At 43.0% G+C, this 18,945-nt stretch overlaps 1 protein-coding gene across 4 annotated transcripts in view; it reads right to left on the reverse strand.

The window, feature by feature from the left end:
• Positions 1–2,095: 2,095 nt before the first annotated feature.
• Positions 2,096–18,945, reverse strand: part of GLP2R (glucagon like peptide 2 receptor) — a 65,956-nt gene continuing 49,106 nt past the window's right edge. For 3 of the 4 annotated variants that reach the window (XM_077327610.1, XM_077327609.1, XM_077327613.1), the window contains 5 exons: positions 18,116–18,204; positions 16,926–16,976; positions 16,562–16,700; positions 11,130–11,171; positions 2,096–9,032 (listed from right to left, as the gene is read on the reverse strand). In XM_077327610.1, the coding sequence (XP_077183725.1) occupies positions 8,733–9,032; positions 11,130–11,171; positions 16,562–16,700; positions 16,926–16,976; positions 18,116–18,204 (621 nt within the window). In that variant the 3' untranslated portion in view covers positions 2,096–8,732. The remainder of the gene's footprint in view (positions 9,033–11,129; positions 11,172–16,561; positions 16,701–16,925; positions 16,977–18,115; positions 18,205–18,945) is intronic. The other variant, XM_077327612.1, reaches the window with a different exon arrangement.

The following is an 18,945-nucleotide window of genomic DNA, read 5'->3' on the forward strand; positions in this document are numbered from 1 at the left end:
TGTGCAGATTCAGCCTCAGTTGAACAATTTCCCCTTTTGGTCCCACAGAGGCACAAAGTACTGTAGAACCAAAAGGCATTTTCTGTCCCCTCTGCAACCACACAGGCCAGGCCCCATTGGCCTCCAGAGTGCCAAAGGAAATGTGGCAAATACCCATGTTCCTTTAAAGTGGGGTAACAGTGGTCTAACACGTTCCGGGCCCAGGAGAAGCCCATCGTAAGAGTGATGTCACTTGGGAGTGGGGATTAGCCCCACTGCTATATGACCACGCTCCTGGCCTTTTCTACCCATGCAGAATCAGCCCCAGGGGCACTAAACCTCTGAGTCTCAGAGCCAGGAGGCAACATCAGGGGAAGGGCTCAGTCCCTATGCCCTGTTGTTACCCGTCCACAGGAACTAGTTGGCAACTGTGTGAGACAGGATGTTGTACTAGATGGATTGCTAGTCTGATTCAGGTGGGATGCTAGTCTGATCCACATGTAATTTTATCCTCTCACTTTCCTTGCTTCCACCACCTGTGCCACTGGAGGGTTTTTTCTGGCTTTTAAAAAATTATTGCAGCAATGTACTTATTCACAGTGCTGCACTCACCTTTGTTTTTTAAGTGTCTCTAATCTAGCCCTTTTGGTTGCAGTGTTATGAGAACAAGTGTGTAGCCATCAACATTTTTAAAGAAATAAAGCTTTCATTTTATTCCTACATTTACAAAATCTGTATTTTAGTTTGGGCCAGCACATTTTGCAGGGTTTTTTTTTTTAACTGCTTAATTTTCAAATGCTTAATTTTCAAACATTTACCTCTTCTTTAAGATGTTATTTACACTCTAATTTATACACTGATTTGCAGACACCTCCCCCCCCCCCAAATCCTCCAACCTGACCTAGGAGGCCAGTAGCAGCAGCAGCATTAAGTCTTGTTCTTTCCTGCCATGGATTTATGTTTCAGTATTCAGCCGGATGATAATCTGATGCTCTAATCTGTAACTGAAATGCTAAACCCTGTGATGCCATTTTATTACTTTCTTTCTAACAGCAGAATGCTGGTCCTCTTCCTCTGCAGATCCCAAGACAGCACAGGAAAAAGGCCAACAATGTCTGGCAGTTCATGAAAGCCCCTGTGACTCTGCTATATGAAAAATGAGCCCCTCCACACACGTTATTCTGCCATCAATGTGAGTCCAGACCTAGGTAGATCTCTGTTTCCAGATGCACAGTTTCAAAAGGACATTGTAGGTACTTAAAAAAACAAAAACAATGACCAGCTTTTGTACAACGATGTGTGATACAAAATGTTTACAAGGTGAAGTTAACATAGTGTTAACTGAGAAGTGCTGTGAGGCAAAAACTTGTATCAGTTGTATCACTTCCATTTGGAGATGGAGACTCTCTACAGAATATGTTGTTTCCCCCCCCCCACCCCCAAACAAAAAATTTCTGCAACTGTATGGCAGAGAGAACACTTTTCTTTGGAATTATGTTCGATACCTGCAGGAATTTTTTTCCTATGGAGAATTAATCATGGATGCGTCCACCTGCATTCAGAAGTTGTCTATCCTAGACACATTTACTTCTTCAGAACTAGGCCAAATCTAGTTTAAAGCCTAGTATAATTAATGAGGATCTTCTGCAATGCCTGCTAAGAATAGATGGACCACTACATTAGTGAAAAGGATTTGTATCAGAGCAAAAAAGTAACCACTTCCCTTCCCTTCTATTTTGTATTGTTTTATTCTATCCTGTACTTCAAAACCAATTTTGGGGTGGGGGAAGCAAGAGTGGATCAAGGTGACCTTAAATTATATCTCAGGGTGGGGTCTGTCACATAATTTTAGTCATGCTGTCATGCAGGCCCTGTGAAACTACACACACACACACACACACCATCTCTCATGCTCACACACAAAACAGATATAAGTAGCCTACAGAGTGTCAAGAGAGGCAGTTTAACCCTCCTCCTTCATAATTAGGATTGTGTGATCTGGCCACCAAAGTAGCCATTCCCACCCGGAGTAGCCAGTGCCGCACCATGGGGGGGGAGGTGTAGGCACCGATGCACCGAGCAACGCACCGGCGCCCGCACCTCCCCCCCCCGCCCCGTGGCACGGTGCTAGCTGCTGCGGGCGGGAATGGCCACTTCAGCGGCCAAATCGCACAGCCCTATTGTGGTGATCTCAAATGCAGGTGCTTTAATTGATGCTTGGATGTAGCTTATTCTAATCATCTCAAGGCAAGCTTATGATCCTGAGTAACTGCTGATGGGAAAAACCTGGGTGTTTTTGTTGGGTGGGGCATGAGCAAGGAGTGATGTAATGTTCTGGTATTTTCCATCAGTTATGATACCTGATTGGTCTCAGCGGACCACCTGACTGCATGAGGCCAAAATGGTAAATTTAGGCCTAGGAAATGTGAATGAAATGTTAGCTTGGATTTCATCTGCCCCACAAATATTTCTCAACCATAAGCTGGCAACCCTAAATTTGGGGTGTGATATGGGATGTAGCATTCAGTTCTTAATTCTTTTTAAAAATTAGCTCTTTAGTTGTTTTTAAAATATAACACTGAGGACCTCCCTTTGTTTGCTTTGAACTGTTTTAATTTGAATAACTGATGAACACATTTTAAGTTCTTAAAACAAAGTTTGATGTATTCTAACTAAAAGCTGCCATCTTTGTCTATTATGTTTTTCTAAGAGATCCTTGTACCAAACAAGCACACAAAAGAATACTACCTGCTGGGTAGTGTTCAGAGCTTTGTGTTGAAGAGATCTGTGTACATATTGTTCATTCCTTCTTTGGCCTTTTTGACACAAACAGCTTACTGTATATTTTCCAAGCAGTGAAATCTTTAGCTAGACTTCATATTCTCTGCCTGCCTTTACACACAATTCTTTCTTCTCTGGTGTATTTATTCTGCTGCTATGAACAAAAAAATGAAGTTTTCTTAATTTGGGTGGGAACATCACTTGTGATGTGTGTATGTGTGTGTGTGTGTGGGTGGGGGTGTTCAAGTTTTTATAAATTGACACAATTTCCCTATCACAGCTGCACAGTCGTGCAGAGTACATTTAAATCCTGTCAATTTCTTGAATGAAAAGGGAACACAAAGAAACACATGTAAACAAAAGGAAATCATCCTGAAACTGACAAAAAAGATGAAATTGTCCAGGGTCTATTATACCTATTTAAAGTTTTGCTTTGTTTTGACAAGTGTGATGATTCTAGCGATATGAGTTGATTGATAGTCTTGGTTCATTGGGGGAGGGGAAAAATTGACAGGAAAAGTATCTCACATACCTAGGATGGATTTTCATAAACGTCACATGAAGAGTGGGGGAAGAAAGAACTCACACTCCTTTTTGTGCACTGTGGCTTCACATGTGCAGATTCTGTGTGACTGGCTGCCTTTGAGTCCCATGCTCCCACAGCAGGCAAAAAAGGAAGCAGCCAGGGCTTATCTACCGAAGAGAAAAAGAGCCACAATACATAGTAATTTTGCCACACACAATTTCTGCAGGACTTATCTGCCAGTTGCATGAGGTAAGCCAGTGGGCCCAAGGGGTTGCTTTGCAGGCCAGCCTGCCAGGCACTTGAGGAACAGGCTCTGGGAGGCCTTGGCTCAGGGATTGCTCTGCTCTCAGCAAGACCTCCAAACTGTTCTCCAGGCCAGAGAGGCCAGCAGCCAGTTTATCCCTGCAGCACAGAGATATGTCTGGTGAGCCAGATGTACAGCCCACTCCATCCACAGCTGCAGCAGGAAGGCAGCAGGGTCCTATAAAGGCAGGACAGGAGGGGTAGTCAGTGCTTGTCTGGATGCCTGCCAATGTGGCAGGGTGCGGAGCAGAGTTGTACTCCGCGCCTGCGTGTGTGCGCTGCATTACGCACCGGCGCCCGCACCTCCTCCCCTGCAGTGCCGTGCTGGCTGCATCAGCTGGGAACGGCTGATTTGGACACCACCGCACACAACCCTATTGCAGAGCACAGCAGGGATGCTTGCTCCCATGCAGGGGCAGCTCGGAGGGGGGGGGTCTCACCACCTCCTGCAGCTACCCCTGCCGTGGTCCAGGCCAAGTCTGCCCTGCTCTGGATTCCTTTGGCTTGCTGATGGACTTGATCTTGACACATGGAGGGTGCATGTTGTGTCTCTGCACCACAGGGCTGTGCTGTGCACTGATCTCTCTGGCCTGGAGCACAGCTTGGAGGCCTCACTGTGGGCAGAGCAGCCCTTGGGGCAGGTGCCTCCTGACACCTATTCCTCCAATGCCCATTCAGCTGGCCTGAAGAGTAATCCCATGGGTCTGCCCACCCACTCTGTGCAGCTGGTAGGTGAGTCCCATCCATTTCCTCTTTCATCAATCCCAATGAGCCATGGAGATGCGGGGCTCACAGCCAGCACTACAATCTGCACACATGAAGCCAGTGTGTAAAAAGCAAGCAATTGACTCATCTTCTTCCCATCTTTGCATGTGACTTTTATTAAATCCACCCAGCAGAAGTTGGAGAGCTTTCCCTGTGAATAATTTCCCCTCAGTAGTCCAAAACTAATTAAAAATTCATATCACTAGACTTATCCAGCTTGTAAAAAAAACAACAACTCTCAAATGTAATGATGGTGGAAATTAGAATCATAGAGTTGGAAGGGACCTCCAGGTCATCTAGTACTACCCCTCCCCCCGCACAATGCAAGATCTCACAACTACCTACCCAACCAAAGTGACCACAATTTCATACTCCAGTGATCCTCCCACCAAAACTCTCCAGAATGTAGCCTGGCCTGGAGGAAATTCACCTAACATCCTACAGTGGTGATCAGCAATTCCCTGGTTATGCAAGGAAGGGCCACAAGAGACAAACACTGACACATCCCTTCCTGCCCACCCACCCACAATCTGCCTAAGTTCATAAAATCAGCATTTCTGTCAGATGACTTATCTAGCTTCTGCTTTAAAACTTCCAAAGAAGAACTGCCACATCCTGAGGAAGCCTGTTTCACCGAGGAACCGCTCTGTCAGGAACTTCTTCCAGAGGTTTAGCCAAAAATTCTTTTGAATTAATTTCAACCTATTGGTTCTGATCTGACCCTCTGGGGTAACAGAAAACAATTCTGCTCCATCTTCTATATGACAGCCTTTCAAGTATTTGAAGATGGTTATCATATCACCTCTTAGTCATCTTCTCTCCAGACTAAACAGACCAAGCTCCCTCAACCTTTTCTCATACAGCTTGTTTTCCAACCCCCTCACCATCTTTGTAGCTCTTCTCTAGCTTCTATGCTGATGAATTGGGAGGGGAGATGGTGGAAGATGCAGATAGGGAGGAACAACCTCAATGTGTGTGGGGGGGGTGTGTGGCCTCTGAGGAACAGGAAAAGCGGGGGGGGGGGGGGGAATCTGAAGGTTTATACATGCTTTTGAATTCACTTCAGCTTGTGAGCAAAGCAACGAGAAACACCACCCAAACCACTCTCAGAAAAAGCAAAAAAGAAACAGTGACTAGAAAGTGAACTGAGCACTGAAGGATGGAATGAAAAAGAAAACCTGATGGACATGCCTGGTGAAAGTGCGGGGGAAAACCATGCATGAAAGGCCTTTGACTATAGAGGAACAATTTCCCCCTTAATGTCTACAGAATTGTCTCTCCAGCGTAATGATATGGAACAGGGGTGTACTGGGCACTCTCCAGCTTCCTTTATATAAACATTACTTCAGCACATCAGCTGGGAGATGAATTCCAGAGTGCTCAGTTCCTCAAAGGACAGCCTGATTTTTTTTTGCATGGAGTTTGCATGAAACTTGTTCCATCAACTTAATATGACTTGAATTTAATTTTCTCTGGCTTGCATCTGACATGTTTACAGTGTAGGTGCCATCTTAGCTTCCCATCACTGGATGGTGCAATAGCATTCCCAGCTGAGGGTCTGTAAGTGAGCAAGAGTGGATTGAAAGACTCATTAGGCACAATGGTATAAACTGCTGAAGTTTTGGGAAACAGAGCATAGTTTTGCATTACAAATCCTGTGTTATCTGGCTTTGTGCTCTCCTGGAATTAGGAACAAAAATAAAGGGAGGTAATCTGGATGTCAACAGGATTCATATCCTAAAACGTGTTACACTCCTCTATTGACTCCTCTACTGACATAAGACATCCTCTAGTGTCTTAAATTGATGTATAGAAATCCTGCTTCTCCAAATGAACAACTTTCTGCCCTCAAATAACTGATCGGCTTGCCTCTTGAATAGAATGTACCACTTCTTGGCTGATCAAAAGAGCCTAGAATGTTGTTTTCCTTTAGATAACTGGTGAAAGAGACGTTGCACAAAGAACTCCCGCTGCCACCCCTACAATCTGGTACTTCTGTGACACGTCTTAAATGTCTTCTATCATTTATCACATACGGGTCTAATCCCTGTGTCCCCTCTCCATCTCCATCCATCGCAACCAGAAAATTACCTGCCCTTCTCTTTCATCTGTTCCATGGACACATGAAGCTTCAAACAAAATTACTTCTGCTTCACCTTTCTGAACCACTTCCTGCTCCTCTTTGATAAAACAAATACATTAATTCTATACTTTTCATTTTCTCCCATTGAGCCAGCGTAGGGTAGTGGTTAAAATATTGGATGAAGATCTGGAAAATCCACTTTCAAATCCCCACTTCTCCTATGGAGGCTTGCTGCTGGTGACCTGGGGCCAGTCACACACTCACAGCCTAACCTACCTCACAGGGTTAGGAGGATAAAACTAAGGAGAGAAGAATGAAATAAGCTGCTTTGGGGTCCCTATTGGGGTGAAAGGTGGGGCATACATTTTAAAAATCTCTGGGAAATTTTTAACTGCCTCCCTAAGCTCAGGCAGCCTACATTTTTTAACTACTGCGAAGTTTGGGATTGAGAATTCCTTTCTTCCTGCTACCAAAACAAGATCTTAACGCTATGAAAATTGGGGGAGGGAGTTATATGTGTTTGCCAAGACCTCAAACACCTATTCATTCCTCAATACAATGACTTTCTGGGACATTATAATAAAATTACCAGGTTTGTGCAACAGTGAATCATTCCTTCCCCATTGTCAGCTCTAGACAAATCAGTCTTTGTTTTGTTCATGTTACACTTTAGAGTGCAAATATGTAAGGAAGGAAAACCATTTGGCAGGCTCTTACTTCATGCTTCTGAGAATGCAGTTGTAGACTGTCACTGCTTGAGAGGAGACAAAGCTGCCACCACAGCCAGACTGGTGTTAGGGTTGCCAAGTTTCCCCTGGCCACTGATAAGGGAGGAGAGGGGGTAAGGTTGCCAGCTCCAGGTTGGGAAACTCCAGGAGATTTCAGGGTGGGACCTGGGGAGGGCAGGGACCTCAGTGGGATATAATGCCACAGCATCCACCCTCCAAAGCATCCATTTTCTCCAGTCCAGAGATGAGCTGTAATTCTGGAGGATCCCCAGGTCCATCCTGGAAACAGGCATTCCCTAGGATCAGCTGAAAGCAGAGCGGAGCAGTCCTCAGGGGCTCTCAGGTTCTAGCACAGCAGAGTCTGATAGTCCTGGGAGTACCGGTTGTGACAGGGTTAAGTCTCCCTCACCTGATTTCCACTCAAGACTAGCAGGCGCTCAGGGCTGCTTTTCATTTTGAAGTAAAGGGAAATGTTACATGCATTTCCATGCAACTTCTAGATTTACTTGCTTAAAGGTAAAGGTATCCCCTGTGCAAGCACCGGGTCATGTCTGACCCTTGGGGTGACGCCCTCTAGCATTTTCATGGCAGACTCAATATGGGGTGGTTTGCTAGTGCCTTCCCCAGTCATTACCGTTTACCCCCCAGCAAGCCGGGTACTCATTTCACCGACCTCAGAAGGATGGAAGGCTGAGTCAACCTTGAGCCGGCTGCTGGGATTGAACTTCCAGCCTGATGGGCAGAGCTTTCAGACTGCATATCTGCTGCCTTACCACTCTGCACTTGTGGCTTATTTATCAGCTCACATCCTCATCTAGCATTATAAGTCTTGCTCTGCCTTGTCTTGCTCTTTGAAAACAGATGCATTTGGCTTTCGTTCTGTCATCTCCTCCCATTCCTTTTCCAAACCTGATTTTCTGCTGGTTTAGTCAGTACCTTTAAAATGTCAGGGTTTTTATCTGCAAAGCAGAAATAATGATGACTTCCTCTTTGGACGGCTAATGGAAACGGAGACTATAAAGTATTTGTGTACCTTAAAAGCAGCGGATTCATTAATAATGCTGTCCTAGAAACCAGACAGATCAGCATTTAATTATTATAGCTGAGGCTGAAAAATGTGCTGATAAATATATACATGCAAGCTGCCAAACTGCTGTGTTTAACCCAACTATCAGTTTCATTCATTTATTAATTGCCGGCATCCAGCTGCTTGGTTGCTGGTATCACGAAAGCGACTTTATGGAAAGCTGAAAAGCAGCTCCATGGAGCTGGACCTAGCAGAGGTATCACAGGGGAAGGCAGCAGACCTTTGGGGGAAGGTGATCAATCTGTTCCCAGTATTCATAATTTCACAGTGACTTCCGAAGCGCCATAGGGAGAGCAGTTTCATTCCCATGCTTCGTTCCTGTTGCCTTTGACAAAATGATCTGGGAGGTAAAATGCAAGTCAGTTGTTTGTATCCTTTCCTTTCATTCATTCCAGTGGCTTCCAGGCTCTGCATGATGTGAGATCCACCCTGCCATTCCAATTCATCATGCAGTCTCTGCTTCTGGTTGCACTGTGGCACCTAAATCTCACTTTCTTCAAAGACCTCCTCAGTGGTCTCACCCACGGTGACTTCTCCTTCACTGCTGTCTGAGCTGCACTTTCTGGGCTTGGGCCTCCACGTGGGGCTCAGCTCAACATTGCAGCAAGTTCTCTGCTTTGTTGCCTGCACCCTCTGATGCTGAGACATTTCCAAGGAGTGCTGCTGTTTCTTGGGTTTTTTCGGACACCTTCCCAGGAGCTTGATGTTCTCCCATGGCAGGCAGACAAAGGGATATGCCAGCACGAAGCGAGACCACTGCTTGTGTAGTTCAGCTTTCACCTGGAAAACAAAGAGACAGTAAGTTGGGTGAAAATTCTCCTGTAGGGATTTGCAGATGCTGTACTGCCTATCCTGTGGCACTCAGTGCTGAGGTTAGGTGGCCAAATGTTGTTCTCCAGATGCCCATGGACTACATGTACCAGCAGATAGTAGGGGCTCAGGGTAATTGTAGTTCATGGAGATTTGGAGAACCACAATTTGGCCACCCCTGTTCTAGAGCTTCTTGGAGCAGGCATTGAATCCTGCAATCTTAAAGGAGAAGGTGTTTATTTCCAGGGGAAACAAAAGCAGAAGCTCACAGGACATTCTTAGGCACATTGGACCAGCAAGATGTCAGAAGAAGTGAGAATCACAAGTCTGCAGCAACTGTTCATGTATTGATACCACACTTCTGACATCTTGCAGTGGTCCCAGATCTGTTTTGCATCTGGCATTGTCCTGCCACATTTCATGTGCTTTGTCTGCTGATGTGCAGAGGCTAGAATCAAGAATCTATTAAAACATTTGGACAGGAGACCCACAAACTTGTACCTAGGAATCACTTAAAGGTCTTTGACTGGATTTTACAGTGCAGAAGATATTGTAAACAGTCATTAATTAATTCATTCATGCTGCTGCCTTCCTCAGAAGTCTATCCTTCTACCACTTCTTTTATACTACATGTCACTAACTATTTTAACTCCTCCATGATGACTGCTGATCTTCATGGGCTAAGTATTAGTACCTTCCTGAAAAAAACATTGCAAAAACATTTTTTTTAAGTGGCATGAGGTGCAGACTAAAGTGATGTTGGTTTTTGATGAATTCAAATTTTGATTTTAAAAAAATTGCAGGGAAACTCACAAAATTCTGATTCCCCCTGATCTGCTTTGGCATCATTCTATTTGCAACTTGGAAAAGTCTTCTTTTCTGCGTGATCTCAGCCAACCAGTGATTGCACAGTGAAAATGAAATTGCCATAGTTCCAGGTAGCCAGTCTGGTTTGGTTACGTGATGATGTCATTAAGGGCATCCAAAGACCTCAATACCATTCCTTGGGGGGGGGGGGGAAGAAGGGAAATGATGGAAACTATTCTCAGCCAGCTGGGTTGATACTGCAGTTCCATTGTGATGGTTGCTTCCTTGACTGCCAGAACTGGGCAACAAGACATTTGCCCTGATCCAGCTATAGTTGTGCACCATTACGTATGATTAGTTATGGTACAATGGGAACAGCAATGTATGATTGAATGTATGTTGCATCAGAAACAATTTTGTGCAGAGAAAGAACACAATGCCGGTGCCTTGCATTGCTCTCAATGGGATGTATGTCTGAACGATCTAACTCCATCCATTTTCTGCCTCAATTAACCAACTATATTCAGCTGGATGAGGAAAAGGGAGCCTCAATCCGGTTGCTTTGCCCCTTCTTTTCACACCATTTTAACAAATAAGTGTGAAAAAGCACCAGAAAATGTGTTGCAGTCTTCAATGTGCTGTTCTCCCCAACCATCCCAAGGAACACTGCGGGTAAAGTTTAGTACTTTTTCAATCAGAAAATAACCTTCCCATAAAAAGCCCAGAAAACCACTAAGAACACTACTCAGCCTCAGGTACAGCTTGTACCTGCTAGAAGGTCCTGAAGCCTACACTAGGACCCATTATGCACGGGGGGAATAGCACGCATTTGGGGTGGAATGGCGGTGACTAAAATCACCGATAACGCACAGAGCCGGCTGCAACCAGCCGCAGCTTCGGTGCATGCCGCCGAAAAAAACGTGTTAGCGAAACGTGGAAGAAAGCGCAGCTTCCGGGTGATCGGGGCACAACCAGAAGTGGTGCCGGGATCGCCGCGTGCATAATCAGTTACTCTGGGTTTTGCTGCCGCCGTGCCCCGCCCTGTGCATAACTGGTGTGTGTCGCGTCTTCCCCCTCCGCGTTCTCCGTGTGACCCTAAATCGACGTTTCGGTGGCCGTGCATAATGGGCCTAAGTGAAACAAATTGTATAGGCACGGTCCTTAATGTTTTTGGAGTCTTGGTGATGGAGTTTTTGGTTTGTTTCCATTCATATTGTTTATACATTTGTTAGCAATAAGGACACCACAGTTTTAACATACCTCGCCATTAGAAAAGCAGTACAAAAGTGCTACAAAAAAACCCTGGAAGAAAGAAAAGATAAATTAGATTTGAGTGTTGTCCAAATAGAATTCAACTCTGAGCTTATACAATCACATAACATTGTTCCTAGAAGCACTGAAACTTGAGCCATTTCACTGGTAAACTGAACATTAATACAACTAATTTTATTTTGTTGAAGAATGGTCTTTGACTCATAGGAACCCTGGGACAAGGCATCAACCCATAGCAACATCAACCAATCTATTTTATTTCCCTTGCAATGGTTTTGCTCAAGGAAGTGTCTGGTTGGCGGTTCTGAAGCAGTAAATTTGATCCAGTGAAATACATCACTCTCACCTAAGCTGTACTTTTCACATTAGCCTGTGCAGGAATGATTAGAGGCTAAGGTTTAGGCCAATGTTATTTTTAGTTCAGTGAAATTATATTTTCCAAGAATGTACGGGTGAAGCTTTGAGAAGATCAGCATCAATTTTCACTAACTTCCCAGCATATCTTCTGCTTTTTACAGCTGTTACTAAGGTAATATGAACCTGACTTTGGTACACAGGGTTTTTGCAGGCAACAGGGTCAGAACATCTAAAATTTAAAAGCTGTATATTCAGGTAGAGGTTATAGAGACTGCATCATTCCTAACACAAGATCCAATAGATGGTAACACTTTACTTACTCCATATCTCTTCTGCTTTGGGGCAGGCATATCTTCAAGTAAATTTGAAATTCTATTTGGTTGTAGATAACCAGCCCACTATGAAACTCTGTTATATCACGCATAGCCACAATTTAGATCAGAGTCACATGGAAAGGGAAGAGGAAATCTAATGCTTCAGGCCCCCTGCTCTGTACTAGTAACTAAAACAAGGATTTATGTGCCGTTCTTAGAGTTTGGAAGTAAAAGTAGACAGGGGTTAGCAAAAGCTGCTGAGGGGATGGGAAAGCACGGAAGATCCATGGCCCTTGTGCAAAGATCCCTGATCATTTCACCAGAGATTTGCAGAATCCATCCCATCAACAAGTCCAGTTAAGTTGTGAAGGCAGCATTCAAAGTTACAGATGCCCCAAGGTTTCAAAATGACCTTCTACAATCTTGAAGCAGAAGGAGCATAAACAGGTAATTGAGGGTTTGTGTGTATATGTGAGGTTCTGCCAAATTACAACAGACTTATGGCTACCCTAGCAAGAGTGTAAGTTAAAAGCAGAGGTGGTTTGCTATTGCTTTCCACTGAAGAGTTTTTCCTGATAGTCTCCTTTCCAAGTACCAACCCTAATTAGCTTGCACGATGGGGCAAGATTAGACTATATCATGTTGGCTTCCCTCCACTATAGAAGGCTCAGAAAGAAGCAATCAAGGAGCCAAGGTTGCGTTACTGTGTACAGAGGCTATGGACAGTGGGTGACAGTTAGAAATGGGCAGTGCAAAGGCATGTTAGAAATGCAAGGAAAGGTTAGTCATGATTCTAAGACTTTCCAGGTATGCTCAGCCAGTTTGGTGTAGTGGTTAGGAGTGCGGACTTCTAATCTGGCGAGCCGGGTTCGATTCTGCGCTCCCCCACATGCATCCAGCTGGGTGACCTTGGGCTCGCCACGGCACTGATAAAATTGTTCTGACCGAGCAGTGATATCAGGGCTCTCTCAGCCTCACCCACCCCACAGGGTGTCTGTTGTGGGGAGAGGAATGTGAAGGCGACTGTAAGCCGCTTTGAGCCTCCTTCGGGTAGGGAAAAGCGGCATATAAGAACCAACTCTTCTTCTTCTTCTTCTTCTTGACGGTATTATGCTATACCAGGAAAAAACTATAAATGCTCCCAATTGAACTTGTTGGGAGCAAAAGAAACTGCCAAGCCCCACTATTTATTCACAGCCATGGCTCAGCTTCCAGAATCACAGCTTCTAAAAACATTATATACATCCCAGGTAGGCAAATGATAGTTAAGACAGTAGTACATGTATAGGGTTACAACTCTCTGGCCTCATGTTGGGCCCTTAGAATATACACACCCATTGTGGTGAAGGGAACTCTAGAGAAAGGGCCCTTTGAACAAAAAGAACATTTCATACGAAGAGAAGTAAAACAAACTTTGTTCAGCCTATTGCTTACATTCTTCTCTATTCTCTTTAAGAAGCATTTCAGGGGGCATTTTGGGCCACGGCCGGAGGAAGGAATCCAAGCCATATTATTCATCTGATGTCAGAATTAAATAAAATAACTGAATTTCTAACCAAATATGATATTCTTAAGATACAAGTAGACTATTTTAAGAAGCTAAACACTTGCCAGTGCAGTACTAAGCAGGGCTTTAAGTCCATTAACATTTTAGGATGAACAGGGTCTGAATTAGAATTACACTGTTTCTTACTAGAGAAGAGGTGAGCAGTTATCAGTACATTAATAATTAATCTCAGTTTGGATAACTTCTGAAGAAATATTATTGAACATATTGCTGGTTCAATTTACTGCCATTATTAAGCAAACAATGATCAAAGGAAAACTGCCCGGATCTTGGGAAAGCCAAAGTTTATACTCATTGTTAAAGAGTTAAAAGATTTTAAAAGTCAGGATCCCACTACCCAATTGTTTTATGAAATTAAGATTTAAAAACTGGGCAACAATTTTGTTTTCATGACTATGTGATATAATAAGTAGTTCATAATATACTTACACAAAACGGGTTTCATAGGAGGTAGAAAACTCATTAACAATATAAGAAAACCGATAAACATAATTATGTGTTTGCATGTGTGTGTATTGTAAATGTGTTTTAATATCTGAAATGTTTAATGTTGGCCACTTTGAAGTCCCAGAATGGAGTGGAAAAGCAGCGCAGAAATTTGTTAAATAAATAAATTCATTATAGTTAGAAAAAAAACCCATTGCTTTCTTTTTAGTTGAGAAAAAGGCTTTTGATCAATTGGAATGACTAGTTTTGTTGAAAGCTCTTGAAAAAATTAATTTTATAATTATATATAAAATTATGTTTGTTGTTGTTAGTTGCGAAGTTGTCTCCGACCCATCATGACCCCATGGACAATGATCCTCCAGGCCTTCCTGTCCTCTACCATTCCCAAAAAACTCTATGGACAGTACCAAAAGCCAAAAAATATGTTATAATATGTTATAATAACTAATTTATATGTTATATAAAATAGTCATTATATAATTATCTGTATTGACAGTCCCCCATCAGAAACTTTGACTGCAAAGAAAAGTTAAATGGAGATGCCCTTTGAGACAGTGATATTTAATGTCTTTTAAGTTACAATTTTTTGTGGCCTGACAGTATAAATATATCAGGCTGATTCAAAACCAATGCTAGTATGAACCACTTTTGCCTAGCTAAAGGCAGGTCAATGACTTGTCTATTTCCCCACAGAAACAGGCCAGTCTTCCTTTCGGCACCATATCCCATGTCATTCCTGAAGGTCCCTCAGGAATGCCTTTTCTGGCAATATAAAAGACCGCAGAAAGGAGAGTTGAGAAATAGCCATTCCATTAAAAAAAAAAACTTGGGGCACAGTTCTTTTGATCTTGCTCTCTAGTGATAATGAATTACAATTAGAGCCATTAACCACACTTCTTTATAACTTGAAGGGGAAAACCAAAATATGTGACACTGAATTTATTTATTATTAAGTATATGTGGCCAAAATTGACTTGGCAACAAACTGGGGGGAAAGGTAATTGCTCCTAAGACTCATAGGAACGGATATGGCAAATACCCGAGATGATAAGAATGATAAATTTATATTATGGTTAGGGAGGGATGCCAGGCAGATAATAAGTTTCTATTGCACTGTGTACTGTTTGCTTTAGACTAGACTAAGAGGCGTAATTATTCTATCCAACTATATAATCTCTTTTCCTTGTTGAGAAATATTGGTTTCCTCCCCCCACCCTTTTCTGTGTTTTCCTAATTCAAGTCAAACTGATGGTATTAAAAACATTTTTATATCCTGAAAACTTAGAATCAAAGAGTTGGAAGGGGCCTCCAGTGTCATATACTCCTACCCCCTGCACAATGTGAAACTCACAATGACCTGCCTACCCACAGTGAACACAATTTCATGCCCAAGTGATCCGTCCACCAAAAATCACCAGAATCCAGCCTGGCCTGGAAATTCACCTACCATCCCATAGCGGCAATTAGCAATTTCCTGGGTATGCAAGGAAGGGTCACAAGAGATGAGAACTGGCACATCCCTTCCTGCCCACCTACTCACAATCTGCCTAAGTTCATAAAATCATCATTTCTGTCAGATGATTATCTAGCCTCTACTTAAAAACTTCCAAGGAAGGAGAACTACCACATCCCAAAGAAGCCTGTTCCACTGAGGAACCGCTCTGCCAGGAACTTCTTCCAGAAGTTTAGCCAAAAATTCTTTTTGATTAATTTCAACCAACTGGTTCTGGTCTGCCCCTCCGGGGCAACAGAAAACAACTCTGCTCCATCTTCTATATGACAATCCCTCAAGTATTTGAAGATGGTTATCATATCTCCTCTTAGTCTCCTTCTCTCCAGGCTAAACAGACCAAATTCCTCTCAACCTATCCTCGTACAACTTGGTCTCCAAACCCCTCCTCATCTTCATAGCCCTCCTCTGGACACATTCCAGTTTCTCTACATCTTTCATCAGTTGTGGTGCCCCAAACCGAACACAGTACTCCAAGTGAAGTCTCACCAGAGCGGAGTAAAGCGGTAACATCACCGCACATGACCTGGACACTATACTTGTTTTAATACAACCCAAAATCCCACTTGCCTTTTTAGCTACTAAGTCATACTGCTGACTCATGTTCAGTATATGGTCTTCTAAGACCCCCAGATTCCTTTTCACATGTAGTACTGCCAAAAAAGGTCTCACCCATCCTATAGTGATGCATTTGATTTTTCCTACCTAAATGAAGAACGTTACATTTTTCACTATTAAAATTCATTTTATTCATTTTAGCCCAGTTTTCCAGTCTGTCATGATCATCCTGTATCCTGATTCTGTCTTCTGATGTGTTTGCTACCCCTCCTAGTTAAGTATCATCTGCAAATTTAATAAGCACCCCCCCCCATTCCTTCATCCAAATCGTTGATGAATATGTTGGACAACACAGAGCCCAGGAGAGATCCCTGAGGTACTCCACTTGTCACTCCTCTCCAAGAAGATGACAAACCATTTACAAGCACCTTTTGGTTGCAATCTGTCAACCGGTTCTCGAGCCACCTAGCAGTAATACCACATTTTACCAACTTGCCAATAAGAATATAATGTGGAACCTTATCAAAAGCCTTACTGAAATCAAGGTGAACAATGTCCACAGTATTCCCATGATCATGCAAGGAAGTAACTTTCTCAACAACAAGAGAGAGAGAGAGAGAGAGAGAGAGAGAGAAGGTTAGTCTGACATGACACGACTCTTACTTACATGGAAGGAACTCATTGTCAGATGAATGAAGAGTTTTATATGCCTGGAAAGGCCTTTGACTTGTTCATCAAGGATGAAGAAAAAGACAATCTCATGAATCCCAAGTAATGGTATTAACACCAGAGTTGATCTTGCCAGCCTTAAAATAATATAAAATGTAAGCTACATATCCTTGATGCAAAACTGATCAAGATGGACTCAATATAATATTTATTGCATTTTAATCATTTCTGTCTTGACCTTGCTACCAAAGTTGCATACAGACAATTCAAACACAATATAAACAATTCAAAATATTTGCATAACATATTAAAATAACATTTAAAATAATGAAATAATGCCTTTGCTGGCTCTAGACACTTACTGGGTGCCAGTTGAATATCTGGTTGGAGAATGTTCCATAACTGAGTGTCCACTGCAAAAAAAAATCCCTGTCTTATATGTCTATCCCTTTATTTCAGACCTGGATAGCCCAGGCAAGCACGATCTCATCAGATCTCAGAAGCAGGGTTGGCCCTGGCTGGTGCTCAGAAAGGTGATCTCCAAGGAATACTACGGTCATGGCACAGGGACAGACAATGGCAAACCACATCTGAATGTTTCTTACCTGGCAGCCAGACAATCTTAGGATCTCCTGGCTATATTACACACAGGCCAAGTGATAAAAAGATAAATGGGGACACAGAGAGTAGGGCTTTGGATGATGGCCATTGTAACCAGTCTGTTGCTTATGAAATAGTCAGTTCCTCAGATATCCTAGTTTCATATCAAAGAATTACTTGAAAGGTAATCAGCACTTTGAAATGAGCCACATTTTTAAAATTTTGTCTTCCACCACCACTCGGTTGCAGTGGGAACTGCCAGCTGAGGGCAGAAGATCCCCTGCCCTTGCAGGGAAGAGAGTAACTCTAAACTGAGGGCAGTAGGCAAGTGGGAACCTGAGGGGAATGGCTGTGTGCGAAATGAGTCAATTAATACAATATGCTGAGTGGGTCAATTCAGCACAGCATGTTATATTCAAGAGTAGTCAAGGTGTAGCATCAGCCAACCCAGAAAAGAAAAAACTGAACTACAGTGTCTCTGAATCACAATGTTTCACATGTTTTATGTGAACCACCCTGAGCCACATGGGAGGGTGGTATAAAAATTAAATAAATAAATAAATATATAAATATATAAATAAATAAATTCCCTCTTTCATTTGTTGATTGGAAACAAAACGAGGGCTCAGCCCAATTCATTGTGTTTGTTAGGGTGGTGTCCTCCTTTTGCTCTTCCCCCAGCAAACCCATGTGGGTTCTTAAACAGCATAATACTGAGAACTTTTTTAACCTAGGCAGAAATTACTGATGATTTTTATCTTAAGCTCTGGAGCCCAGCCATTTCAAAGACAGCTGGAATGCTGCAATATTGATGTCCATTTCAATGGAATTTTTAGGTTCTCAATGAATGTTATTTTAAAAGTGTGAGTGCAAATCACTATAAAATTTTGTTTTCAGTTGAAAAGGCTAAAGGCTAAAAAGATTACTACAAATCTGGGAACTCAATGCCTACCTGAATTTGTAATCATGGAAATTCATTTGCTGGGCTTTAAGTTTTGAAAGCAGCAGCTTTAGAATCCGTAAGAAGATATAGAAGTTAACCTTCAAAGAGAAAAACACACTTTGTTAGTTTCAGTTAATGCAGTGAGTGTTTGCCTGCTCACCCATCTATCAATACACCGTGAACAGCTATTAAAGACAAAACTTGTTGGGTGATGCCTTTTTAAGAGGTTATCCCAGTAGGCCCTAGAGCAGTGGTTCTCAACCTGGGGGTCGGGATCCCATTGGGGGTTGAACAACCCTTTCACAGGGGTCATGGGAGGGCAAGTAGCTTGGCCAGGGGGGGGGCACCATCCACACAACAGCCTTGTGGGGTAGATCAAGATAGAGTGTTCATCTGTCTGGAGCAGCGGAAAAGAGTGAGATCGGCATGGTGGAATAAGAGGCAGAACTGAACTGAGAAACCCCGGGAAAATCACAAATGTATATACACTCATGAACAATGGATCTTCACGCCATTGGTCAGTTTCGGTTTAATTTCTGTGAAAGAACACTCACATAATTTTATGGTTGGGGGTTACCACAATACGAGGAAAAGTATTAAAGGGTCGCAACATTAGGAAGGTTGAGAACCACTTCACTAGAGCAAACAGGAGAAGGATTCAGTGCTCCTCTTCTCAGTCTCCCCGCTAGCAGCCTGCAGGAGGGCAGAGCCTACTCAGAATCTGCAGAACCAGGCCTGGACATCCCTGGGCTAGACCTCTAGAAACAGCTGAGTTAAGTTTGGTTATTCCTGATTCCGATAGCCAACTGAGCTGCCCTACAGATACTGTCAATAAAGAG

Source organism: Paroedura picta, chromosome 3, assembly GCF_049243985.1.
Source record: "Paroedura picta isolate Pp20150507F chromosome 3, Ppicta_v3.0, whole genome shotgun sequence".
Lineage (NCBI taxonomy): Eukaryota > Metazoa > Chordata > Lepidosauria > Squamata > Gekkonidae > Paroedura > Paroedura picta.